The 12,220-nt window shown below is 39.4% G+C and overlaps 1 protein-coding gene across 1 annotated transcript; it reads right to left on the minus strand.

Annotated features, from left to right (window-relative positions):
• Positions 1-4,183: 4,183 nt before the first annotated feature.
• On the minus strand, positions 4,184-7,121 carry LOC148700207 (uncharacterized). Its single transcript, XM_088709985.2, has 2 exons — positions 4,560-7,121; positions 4,184-4,455 (listed from the first exon to the last, which is right to left on the minus strand). Exons 1-2 carry the CDS (start codon positions 5,056-5,058, stop codon positions 4,439-4,441), a joined length of 516 nt encoding a protein of 171 aa, XP_088566111.1. The 5' UTR covers positions 5,059-7,121; the 3' UTR covers positions 4,184-4,438.
• Positions 7,122-12,220: the final 5,099 nt, after the last annotated feature.

The following is a 12,220-nucleotide window of genomic DNA, read 5'->3' on the forward strand; positions in this document are numbered from 1 at the left end:
CTGTTTATTATTGAATAAATAAAAGGCATCTTTTCATTCATATTATTTATGTGTCTATGAATCGTCCAAGGAATTAATAAGATGATGATACATATTCTCAAGAGTTGAGAATTTAATGCATGTATCATTGGTGATTAATTTCTAAATGCTCCTGATCAATGGATCATCACGAGGATGGTGATCGATCCGATCAGTGCACAGATCACTTTCCTTCTGGATGGACGAGACTTGAGTCCACAGTGTAAGGACACTGAAGTGATAGTGCAGGTGCTTGTTAAGAACAAGGGTACTGAGCGTGACCAAGACAAGAAGTCACTTGGATGTCTATCCACTCGTCAGTGACTTGCTTGATGTTGCAGTAGTGTGACTGGTCCTTTGACCTGCGGTGCTTCGGCTACTCACAGTGAGGTTATTGTAGTTTGACTGCACACATACATGGTCTCTAGCCATATGGGTCCATGCAGTGTAGATTGGCTGCAGTAAGTTCACTGTAGGAGTAGGGTATGCACCTATAAGGAATCTATCGACCTTGATAGAAGAGGAGTGATCCTATGTGATTTGTTAGACTGAGTTCTAAGACCTTGGCCAAGGCAGTAATATAAAGTGGAAAAAGAGTTTTCCATTAGCGAACTCAAGTCGAATAAATCTTGACATATGACAGACGATGGGGTTTGACGAGTTGTCCATGACCTCCGCCCTGTAGGGATCCACGATAGTAGGACTGTATCACACGTTAACTGCACCTAGAGGTTCATCATTCCATTCTGCTGGGTGGCCACTACATGCTGCTAGGTGTCACTGGTGGATGGTGGGACTCATAGGGATTATCTTGATGATCGATAAACCCTAATGAGTTGAGTTGGAATCGTTCCAACCCATTGAAAGGAGTTTTCAATGATATAGTGATAAAGATCACAATATATCTCACTACCAGTCAGAATAGAACCTATGGGGTCACACACACTAGAAGTATTGACCGATCCAATGGTTGAAATCGTGATTAGGAATCACAAGAAATCAATTTGATTGATAAGAAGTTGAAGAAGGAAAGGGAATTAATTAATTGGACTTGAAACAAGAAATCCTACTTCGGGTAGGATACCCAGAGTTCTAATTGGATTAGGACTGGGAATCCTAGTTGGAGTAGGACTGGGATTCCTACTTGGAATAGGATTCCTCAATCCTAATGAGATTAGGAGTTTTGAATCAAAATTGGATTCCTACTTGGAGTAGGATTCCTAGAGTCCTAATCGGATTAGGACTTTGGATTCAAATTAGAGTCCTAATTGGATTAGGACTAGAATTAAACAAATCCTAATTGGATTAGGATTCCTTAAGTCCTAATTAATTAATAATCTAATGAATCAACATGACTTCTAATTGGATTAGGATTGAAGAGTTCAATTGAGTCATGATTCATCCAAGTCCTAATTGGATTAGGACTAGCATAGTTGAACCCAAAATTGGCTAATCCTAATTAGATTAGGATGAAACCATGAGAGAGGCACCTAATCCTCTTTGGAAGAGGATTAGGTTAACCAACTAAGAGGGGCATCAGCCCCTCTCCAATTGCTTAGGGCGACAAGAAGAGAGAAGGTGGCCGGCGCTCCAAAGAAGGAAGGCTGTCAAGGGCTCCTAACTTGTAGGAGCCCTTGATGCTTATAAAAAGGGACCTAGGGCCGGCGCCCTAGGTGTGTGCTCTCTTCCCCCTCTTGCTGCCGCCACCAGCCCCTCTCCTCTCTTAGTTCAGCCGCAAGCAAGGGAAAAGGATCTCCAAGTGTTGGCGGCCTCCTCCCCTTCCCTTCCTTCATCCAACGCAAGGAACAAAAGAAGGCTGCGTGGGGTTCTTTCTTCTTCCTCATCTTCATCCTTCTTCTTCCTCCTCTCAAGCACAATCAAGGGTTGATTGAAAGAGAGGAGATCAGCCATCAAAAGAAGTCTTTGCAAGGGAGCTAGCACCCCGGGAAGACAAGAAAGATTTGATCGGTCCTCTACTTCGTGTGGATACCCGTAGAGGCCGGACGTTTGAACGGCTTCAAGCGAACCCTCTTCCAAAAACCACGAATTCAGATTTGCGGTGATCATCTACCCGCGCAAGGTGAAGATTTGATCTTCCTATTAGTTTTAAAAGTTTTAATTCTTACCTAATTACGAAAGGTCTCGAAACAACGTTCATGCGATGAACGTCGAACCCGTGCATGCCGATTCCGCTGCCATCTGATTTAATTTTTGAAATATCAGCGGCATGGGCGGGTTCCCAACACTTGATTCGGTGAATCATGCTGAGAGATGATGCGGAAGAAACCTTGAATCGCGGATGGCTGGTGGCTGTGATCTGCGGACGTGAAGAATCCGGAAGATGAAGTCTATCCGGACGCTGGGAGTTTGGTTGGATTGAGATGAAGATAGATCACAAACATGGAGGAGATGATGTTGTTTTGTTGCTGGGATTCTGAAATGCTTCGGCTGAAAGGCTGAGATCCGTTCGTGATGCTCATCCCGGCTGGACACGAGATATCCGGATGCGAGAGAGGTTGGTTTCGTTCATGGGATACGGGAGGAAAGGAAGACGGTTGGGATTGATTCGGAAGAGATTATCCCCGAAACAGGGGAATGGAAGAAACTTGGTTTGATTCAGAAGAGATGAAGCTGGGAGATGAGTGGATCACGGGAGGATGAACTTGATTCGGTTGAGAACAAGATCTTTGGATGCTCACGGAATGGGAAGAGATCTTTGGGTGATGCAGATGAAATCTGGGAGGAGGTGTCGTGGAAGATGAACACGGAATGGACTCGGTTCTGGTTGAATATCATAGAACAGGGGAGTTGGGATTTACGGAATGCTGGGAACGAACTCTGTTTTGAGGCAAGGTTTTAGATGAATGTCTTCAATGCATGGGAGCTGGGAAGGGATGGTTCCGGAGGGAGGTTGAAGAAGTTGGCTTAGGCTTATCCATGGGATAAGGAGGATCTCGGTTGATTTTTTTAGATGCTCACGGATGAAGTTTGGTAACGAAAGTTGGGAGATCGAGAGTCACGGGAGCTGGGGAGATGGTTGGAGCGTGAGGAGTGAATGGAGCTTTAGGATTTGTGCAAATATGTTGGTATGCTTTGAGATTGGAGGGATAAATAATTGAAGAGATTTTATTGTTTTGAGATTAAAATAGGAGAGTTGGATCATATGGAAAAAAAGTTAGGTGACTGAATTAGAGGGTCTTGATTTGCGGGGTGCATGTGGTTTAGGTCCAGAAATAATCCTTAATGAACTTGACTCAACCTGCATACATTAGACTCAATCAGTAAAATTAAGCAAACTCGAATTATTTTTAATAATGCCGTAATGAAGGGGAAAACATTTTCTTATGTTTAAATCTAAAAATATATGTATAAAAATAATCATAAGTGCCATGAAAAATAGATTAATTTATACATTATTTAGCACTTATCAGGTGTGGTAGGAACGGATTTAGAGGGATCTTTATTCAGTAAGTAAATTGCAGATAATAAGGCATCTCCCCAAAGAAACATAGGTAGATCAGTGAAGCTCATCATGGATCGGACCATATCTAATAGAGTCCGATTCCTCCTTCCTGACACCCCGTTGAGTTGAGGTGTGCCCGAAGGCGTCCATTGTGAGACTATGTCATTCTACTTGAGATAGTCCCGGAATTTCCCACTAAGGTATTCTCCTCCTCGATCTGATCGAAGAACCTTAAGGATTTTTTCAGTCTATTTTTCTACTTCATTTTTGAACTCTTTGAACTTTTCAAAAGACTCAAATTTGTATCTCATAAGATACATATACCCATATCGTGAATAGTCATCGGTAAAGGTAATGAAGTACGAATAACGACCCCTGGCTAGCACATCAAATGGGCCACACACATCAGTGTGTACTAGGGTTAGTATTTCAGTGGTTCTTTTCTCATGTCCTACAAAGAGCAATCTAGCCATTTTTCCTTGAAGACAGGACTCACAAACTAGATATGACTCAGAAGTCAATAGGCCGAGAAGCCCATCTTTCTCCATTTTGTTCATTCTGTCCTCTCCAATATGGCCAAGCCTGAGGTGCCACAAATACTTCTGGTTTATCTCATCTCTGGATCTTTTAGATCCTATGGCACTCACTACTTGCTCACACACATTCACAGACACATCAACATGCAAGTGATAGAGACTGTCAATCATGAAACCACGTGGAACTAATTTATTTTTGAAATAAATAGAACAGCAGTCTTTGTCAAAGGTCAAAACATGACCATCCTGTGCTAAACATGAAACAGAAATCAAATTCCTGCTAGCAGCAGGGACATAATAACAGTCTCTAAGTAGTAAACTAAATCCAGACGGTAATTGCAGAGGATAGGTGTCCACAGCTACAGCAGCAACTCTTGCCCCGTTACCAACTCGAAGGGTTACTACACCTTCCGCCAGCCTCCTACTTTTCTTTAGACCCTGCATAGTAGTGAACAAATGAGCACTAGAACCAGAATCTATAACCCAACTAGAAGTAGAAGAAACCGTAAGGTTAGTTTCAATTATGAGCAAGTCTAACATACCTTTAGAAGGTGTGTCTGCCTTTTTGTTCTTCAGGTTCTCGAGGTATGAAGGGCAGTTTCTTTTCCAATGGCCGTTGACGTTGCAGTGGAAACATTTTTCTTTGTCATCAGCCTTTTTCTTATGAACTTCCTTCTTAGGCTTTTTGTCTTTCTTCTGCTTCTTAGCAGGCTTCTTTTTCTTCCAAGTAGACTTTCTCTTGGAACTAGAAGTCAGCTCAGCAGTTAGAACAGAGCCCCCTGAACCTTTCAAGGCCCCTTCAGCAGTTACCAACATGTTCAACAATTCGGTCTTAGTGCATTCAATCTTATTCATATGGTAGTTTACTATAAACTGCCCAAATGAATCAGGAAGGGATTGCAGGATCAGATCTATCTGCAGTTCCTTATGCATGGACATACCGAGCTTCTCAAGCTCCTCGAGGTCCTTGATCATAGTCAAACAGTGATCGTGGATAGACTGCCCCTCGCGCATCTTTGCCTTAAAGAGTCTCTTGGACATTTCAAAACGTGCAGTGCGGCTCTGCTCACCATACAACTCTTGCAGGTGAGCCAGTCTTTATGTTCTCATACTCGCATTGAAGTTCATTTGTCATGGATGTCATGATGTAGCACTTGACCCTAATGTCGTCATCTGTCCACTTTTGATGCGTCTCACGTTGATCATCAGTAGGACGTGCTGGTAACCTGGGGATATCATTTTCGAGCACATACCCTAGTTTCTCACAATTTAGAATAATTTTCAGGTTCCTAAGCCAGTCTTTGTAGTTAGTTCTGGTCAGTCGGTTGGTCTCAAGAATACGGGTCAAAGGGTTTGAAGCTGACATTGTGATCTGTAGAGAGTAAAGATTCTAATTAGACTTTGTACTTGAACTTAATTTGTTCTAGGAACTTTTAAAACAAATATGCTCCTACTATTTTCTCGAATCCCTCATACTTTCCTGATGGAGAAACGGAAATCCTACGCGACTAGAATTTTTAGTGGGTACTGCGGTCTCACCGATTTACCTGCTGCCTCACCTAACAGTTATTGGTGACATATAAATGGATGAGTGTACAACTCTTGTACAATGCTTCTCAAGCATATTGCAGTGGTACTTGGTCTCTAAGTAATGAAACCCTCACCTAACAGTTATTGGCCCCATTACTTAGTTAAGTCAGACCCACCGTATAACCGCAGAAATAAAGTCGTTATTGGATCCTCACGTAATAATTATTGGTGCCCAACCCCACCTTTACCCCACAACATCTCATGTCTAATAGAGAGGTCCAGTCCTCCGATGCAACTTGCCCACTGTGTCCAGCCGAGACAAATCAACACCGGAAAGACCTTAGCAGCTCTACTACGGTGGAAGACCTATAGACTTAATATTGCATAATCATGTCTTAGTGTTTGCAACTTGAGTTCTTCATAAGAGGTAATCGAACAATTGGCCAGGTAAGCAGGTGGGAGGCTCCCCTTACTCAGAGAGTAAGGTCCTAATTAAGTAACCACCTTTTAGGCTTGCCTAGACACCAATTAGATCAATTAATCTAATATGACTAACTCATGTTGGTTCACCCTCGACTGATTAGGGAGGTTTCGATTTAGGTCTCACTCGATCGCGTATTCACATCTCATGCAAATATAAATCTACCCGCATAAACATAAGCATTAAACATCTAGGCATTTATCAAAAATAAAATTAAATAGTGATGATCATGGATCCAGGATGGGGTCATTTTACAAGCACATGCACGTCAATTGGTTTGATCGTCTTCAACTCTTGACTTGATCTTGATCCCCTAGGTCCAATTGTGATCAACTCCTTGATCCATCTTCAATCAACCCTTGATCTCGATCCGCGCATGTTGAGCTTGTTGATGTACATATCGATCAACCATCGACGTGCAACACACATCACAGATTACATCCCAGATTGCTTTAAAAATTAAAATAAAAATAAAGAATAAATTACAGCCCTTTTCATGAGACACGCAGGTCTCTAATACATGAATTTAAGATGCACGCAGGCATTTGAAAATTAAAAGTACATGCATCACAGAACATCGCAGAATATTTCAGCACATTCAAAGGGTTCATCCATGATCATCACCATACGCATCACATGCATAAAAATTATTTTCAGATCTGTAATTTAATTGATTATTCCATTTCATGACTTGCTGATCATGCTAGATTTGACTCTAAATATTTGTAATCACATTATCAAAGCATTAGAATCATTAATCTAAGCATCTAATAATTAGTATGCAGAAAAATCAGCAAGCTGAAAATTCTGCATACATAAATTTCAGCAAGCATAATCCCTTAAATTTCAGATCTAAAATGCCTTGAAAAATTTAATTCTAATCTTAATCTACATAACCATGACTCTGATACCACTGTTAGCATCCCTCATATGCCATGAAAATTTCGAAATAATTTTCAGATTGCAGCGGAAAAATATATGTGGGATCCGTTCATCGTATGAACGTGTTTTAAAACCTTTCGTTTGTAGATAGATTAGAATTAAATTATTTTAAACCATTTTAAAATTATTAAGAAGATCAGATCTTCACCTTGTGTGGATAGATGGTCTCCACAAATCTGATTTACGTGGTATTTGATCAAGGCTCAGTGGAAGCCGCACACGCGTCCGGCCTCTACGGGTATCCACACGAAGTATTGAACCGATCGAAGCCTTCGTATCTCCCCGGGATGCTAGCTCCCTTGCAGAGGTGTCTTTTGATGGCTGAAGTCCTCCCTTTCAATCAACTTTTGAATGCCTAGGGAGGAGGAGGAAGAAGGATGGATCAAAGGGAACAAGAACAAAACAATTTCAGCCTTTTCCCTTTTCTTTTTGTTGGAACCAAGAATGGGAGGAAGAAGGGCCACCACGCCTCCCTTTCTTTTTCTTTTCCCTTGCGGCTGAAAGGAGGAAGGAAGAGGGAGATGGTTGCTGCCGAAATGCCCAAGGAAAGGATGATGAAGAGGGGTCACACGCCTCCTCTTTTAATCCCTAAAGAGATAAGGATGAGTTCCTATTTTCTAGGAACTCATCTTTATCTCTTGGTTTGGCCAACAAGGAGGGGCGTACGCCCCTCCTCTTTCTCCCATGCACACCCCAAAGGGAGGGGCATGGGCCCCTCCCTCAAATCCATTTAAATCTGCCATTTAAATAAATTAAAGGGTGTTTTTAATTTGGGTCTATTGCATGAGTCCAATCCTAATCAAAATAGGATTTTATGCACCCATTTCAATTTCCTTCAAATCCTAATCTAATTAGGATTTAATTGAACCATGACTCTATTGAACTCTTCAATCCTAATCCAATTAGGAGTCATGAAATTAATTAGATTAAATTTAAAATTAATTAGGACTTAAGAAAATCCTAATCTAATCAGGACTTGTTCAAATTTCAGCCCTAAGACAATTAGGACTTTAAAAATCCTATTCCAAGTAGGACTCTAATTTAATTTGAAATCCTGATCCAATTAGGACTTCATGAATCCCACTCTAAGTAGGACTCATGTTCAAGTCCAATTAATTAAATTAAATTGCAATCCGATTGCAATTATTCCTTCTTCTAACCACTAACTCTTAGCGGGTTTTCAATTTATCAATCTAATTGATTATTTGTGATTCCTAATCACATTCAACCATCGGATCGGTCAATACCTCTAATGTGTGTGACCCCATAGGTTCTATTCTGACTGGTTGTGAGATATATTGCGATCTCTATCACAATATTATTGAAAACTTCTTTCAATGGGTTGAAACAATTTCAACTCAACTCACCAGGGATTATTGACCATTAAGATGATCCCTGTGAGTCTCACCATCCACCAGTGACACCTAGCAGTATGTAGTGGCCACCCAGTAGAATAGAATGATGAACCTCTAGGTGCATTTATCGTATGATACAGTCCTTCTATCGTGGATCCCTACAGACCGGAGGTCATGGATAACTCGTCAAACCCCGTCGTCTGTCATATGTCTAGATTTATTCGACTTGAATTCGAGAGTAGAAAACTCTTTTCCACTATATATTCTGCCCTGGCCAAGGTCTTAGAACTCAGTCTTATAAATCACATAGGATCTCTCCTCATCTATCAAGATCGATAGATTCCATATAGGTGGATACCCTACTCCTACAGTGAACCTACTGTAGCCAATCTACACTACAAGGATCCATATGACTAGAGACCATGTGTATGTGTAGTTAAACTACAATAACCTCACTGTGAGTAGTCGAAGCACCGCAGGTCAAAGGACCAGTCATACTACTGCAACATCCAGTAAGTCACTGACGAGTGGATAGACATCCAAGTGACTTCTTGTTTTGGTCACGCTCAGTACCCTTGTTCTCTAACAAGCACCTGCACTATCACTTCAGTGTCCCTACACTGTGGACTCGAGTCTCGTCCATCCATAAGGAAAGCGATCTGTTCACTGATCGGATCGATCACCGTTCTCGTGATGATCTATTGATCAGGAGCATTTAGAAATTAATCACCAATGATACATGGCTCAAATTCTCAACTCTTGAGAATATGTATCATCATCTTATTAATTTCTTGGACGATTCATAAACACATAAACAATATGAATGAAAAGATGCCCATTTATTATTCAATAATAATAAAGTCAAGTACAAATTTATGTCCCAGAATTAATAATGTATCCGCCAGATTGGCTTCTAGGGCATACATCTAACAATCTTCATCCATTTACTTTTGATTATCTTTTTTCTGTTTGTGTATTGGTTACATTTTTAGTTTGTTGTATTCGTTTATTGTTTCTTAATGTTTTATCAGTGCAACTTTATCGCCCATCCACCGCATCTTATTTTAAAATCTAAAAGAATTAATTTATCTTTCCTCTTGGGTTGCATACCTGGGCAACACATAACATCAAATATGAAGAAAGTCATAAGGTCTTCTATTCTATATTAAATTATTTAGAAAATTTAGAAATATAACTTTTATCTTATTTTAACTCTATGTTATACATAGTACTCCAATCATAAACAAACAAAGCACTTACATCTCCCTACTCCTAATTCCAACTCATCAGTGAGTAGTTATATTAGGGGAGGTCATGTATGGATAGCTTGGAAGCACCAACACTGCATCTAGTCAAATTTTAATAAAGTTGTCAAGTTTGATGAAGAAGGATATTTTCTATGAATGAGTGATTGTAATTTTTTTCAGAGGGAAAGGCTACACGTAAACGGGTAGAAGTAGACGTATGGAACAAACATTGTTTGTCATAACTATTTTTATCTACCAATATACTAGAAAATTTATCTAGCTTTGTCAAACGCATTTTCCCTTCTTCTTAATTCTCTACCATTTATTTCCATCCAAGATTATGTTCGCCAATGCAAAGGCAAAATAACTGATCCAAAAAATTGATAATTACAATAACAAAATTGATGATTTATGCACTAGTAAAGAGCTATAATGAACAATATCTTCATAAATTCTCTTTAAAAAAAAAAGGTCAAAGATTTCGAATTATGTATTGGTCTAAGGATTTAAGTTACGTGTACGTAGTGTCCAAGTTACATATAGGATTACAAGTCTCAATGACAAACCCACACTTGGCATAAGTAGGTGAGTTCATAATAAGCGAGTCCGCTAGTGATTATGTAATCCTGATAGACTTACTTTGATTGTTATAAAAATAATGAGAATATCAATCTGACTGTCTCTCGTACTGATTTGGGCCATTCTGGCATTTATTTTCTCTATCTAAACTAGAAATATACTCAAGCTTCACCATGCTCTATTTTCCTATAATGCATATGATTTCTTTTTTTATTCCAACAATAATTTATTTAATTTTCTTTTAACTTAGAGTATACTCACATCCAGGCTAGTTGGAAATTTGAAGCTTGATTTTGAAAAGAAGTCCCGTCACAGATTTAACCTTTGGTATCATGGTAAGCTTAGATTAGCCCGAATTTTCCTTATTTTGAAATCAAGCACTCCATTTGCAAACATATCATGCTCAATCAAATTACTTTTCATTATTTTTGATTATCTTAGGTACGGATCTTTTGATTGTATGTTACTAATTAGATGCACTCAGGATTATTGTAAGATTTCTATAATCAATTAAATAAACTATCACGAATACAAAATTAGCCTAGCTTAAACAAGATCAGTCTCGCTTGAATTGGCCCTACTTATATTTTTATGCGTGCATATCGAGTACGGATCACTAACGTGCAGCATCTGCTGGGTGTGGCAACATATTTTAAGCAATTGCCTGCAAAGATGTCATTGCCCGACCCCACAGGTCTCGGGAACGCCACGGCACCACCAAAGGAGTAGGTGAGGAAATAACTCTTCGGTAGCTTGCGGAATTTTATTTCTTAGTAGGTGATAGAATTAAATTTGAGGAGGAACGAAAAATTATTACCTATATCCAGCTGCATCAGCTACAGATGGAGCCAATGATCGCCCGCCACCTCGACCATCACTATTATCTCAGCATTCTCAGTCAACTAGAGTCAGAATAGTAAAAAAAAATAATATTTTTATTATAATAAATTTGAAAATATGCGTTCTTAATTTTTTTTTAAAAATTTAGGACCAATTATTTTTACCTTACCATCTCATTGCTCTATCGGGATAAATGCGGCCGTGTTTCACAAATGGTATCCCGTCAAGGGATACAAATGAGTCGGACTGGACTAAATTATGAATGACTCCGACCCAACTTGGTTTCTTATTCGGATTTTAATTTTGGACCCAGACCTAACTCCATAGAAGATCGGGTCGGGTCGGATCAGATAAATGTATAATCCAGTCCCAACCCAAAAAATTTGGGTTCGGTTCGAATTCGGGTCGGATCTGATAAAATTTTTTGGAAGGATAGCTGGAGCAGAAAATGATTTTCCAATATGATAATTTGGATTGCTCATTGCCTAGTTATTTTATGGTATTTTTGAGGTTTAATTCCCTAACCTTCTAGATTGCTTTTAGTTTTTTTTTTTTTTTTTTTTGGTTCTTTTTTGGTTCTAGGTACCCACAGACGAGTGATGCGGGGCTCAGACTGCCCTCTTGTTTGTAACCTTCTTCTTATTATGGTCTCAGGACTGCAGCTCCATCCCTGATTGAAGGTCTAGAGAAGCAGATTTTCGGAACTCTCGGCTTAAGATGCCTCTGCAGCATTTTTATAGAATAAAATGTCAAAACATCTGTGAATGTGCTTCATTACATTAGCTAAATTTTTAGTTTGTTGTGTTTGCTGTTTCTCTTTCTTTCACGAGATAATGGGAAATCCATGAAAAGTCGGACGATGGATTTTTGTGATGATATGACAAGGTAGTTTGTGCTTTGTCAGTGTTGCAGCTTTCTTAGGTTTGGTTTAAAGCAGTTGTTGTGTCCGACATGAGTTCTTTTCTTGCTCGTCGCTGCTGCCACTTCTTGAACATCCACTTGATTGACATAAATGGCCCCCAATGTAAGCACTAAAATCACCTTTTACTAATTTTTGTGATGGTCGAGTCGTATGGGATACGAATTTAGTAAATTCAGATCTAATCTTAAAAATCGAAAGAATTAGGATAGGCTGGATCTGAATTTAATAAATTTAGACTCAGTTCAAAAAATAAAATAAATTCTATTTTAGATTCTGACCAATGAGTTTTTTAATATAAATTAATTTG

Source organism: Phoenix dactylifera, chromosome 13 (assembly GCF_051530095.1).
Source record: "Phoenix dactylifera cultivar Ajwa chromosome 13, Ajwa_hap1_PhDact_Kaust_v1.1, whole genome shotgun sequence".
Lineage (NCBI taxonomy): Eukaryota > Viridiplantae > Streptophyta > Magnoliopsida > Arecales > Arecaceae > Phoenix > Phoenix dactylifera.

Bases quoted from the DNA above. Each gene is read 5' to 3' on its own strand.
- LOC148700207 (XM_088709985.2), bottom strand. From the start codon at position 5,058: ATGTCCAAGAGACTCTTTAAGGCAAAGATGCGCGAGGGGCAGTCTATC.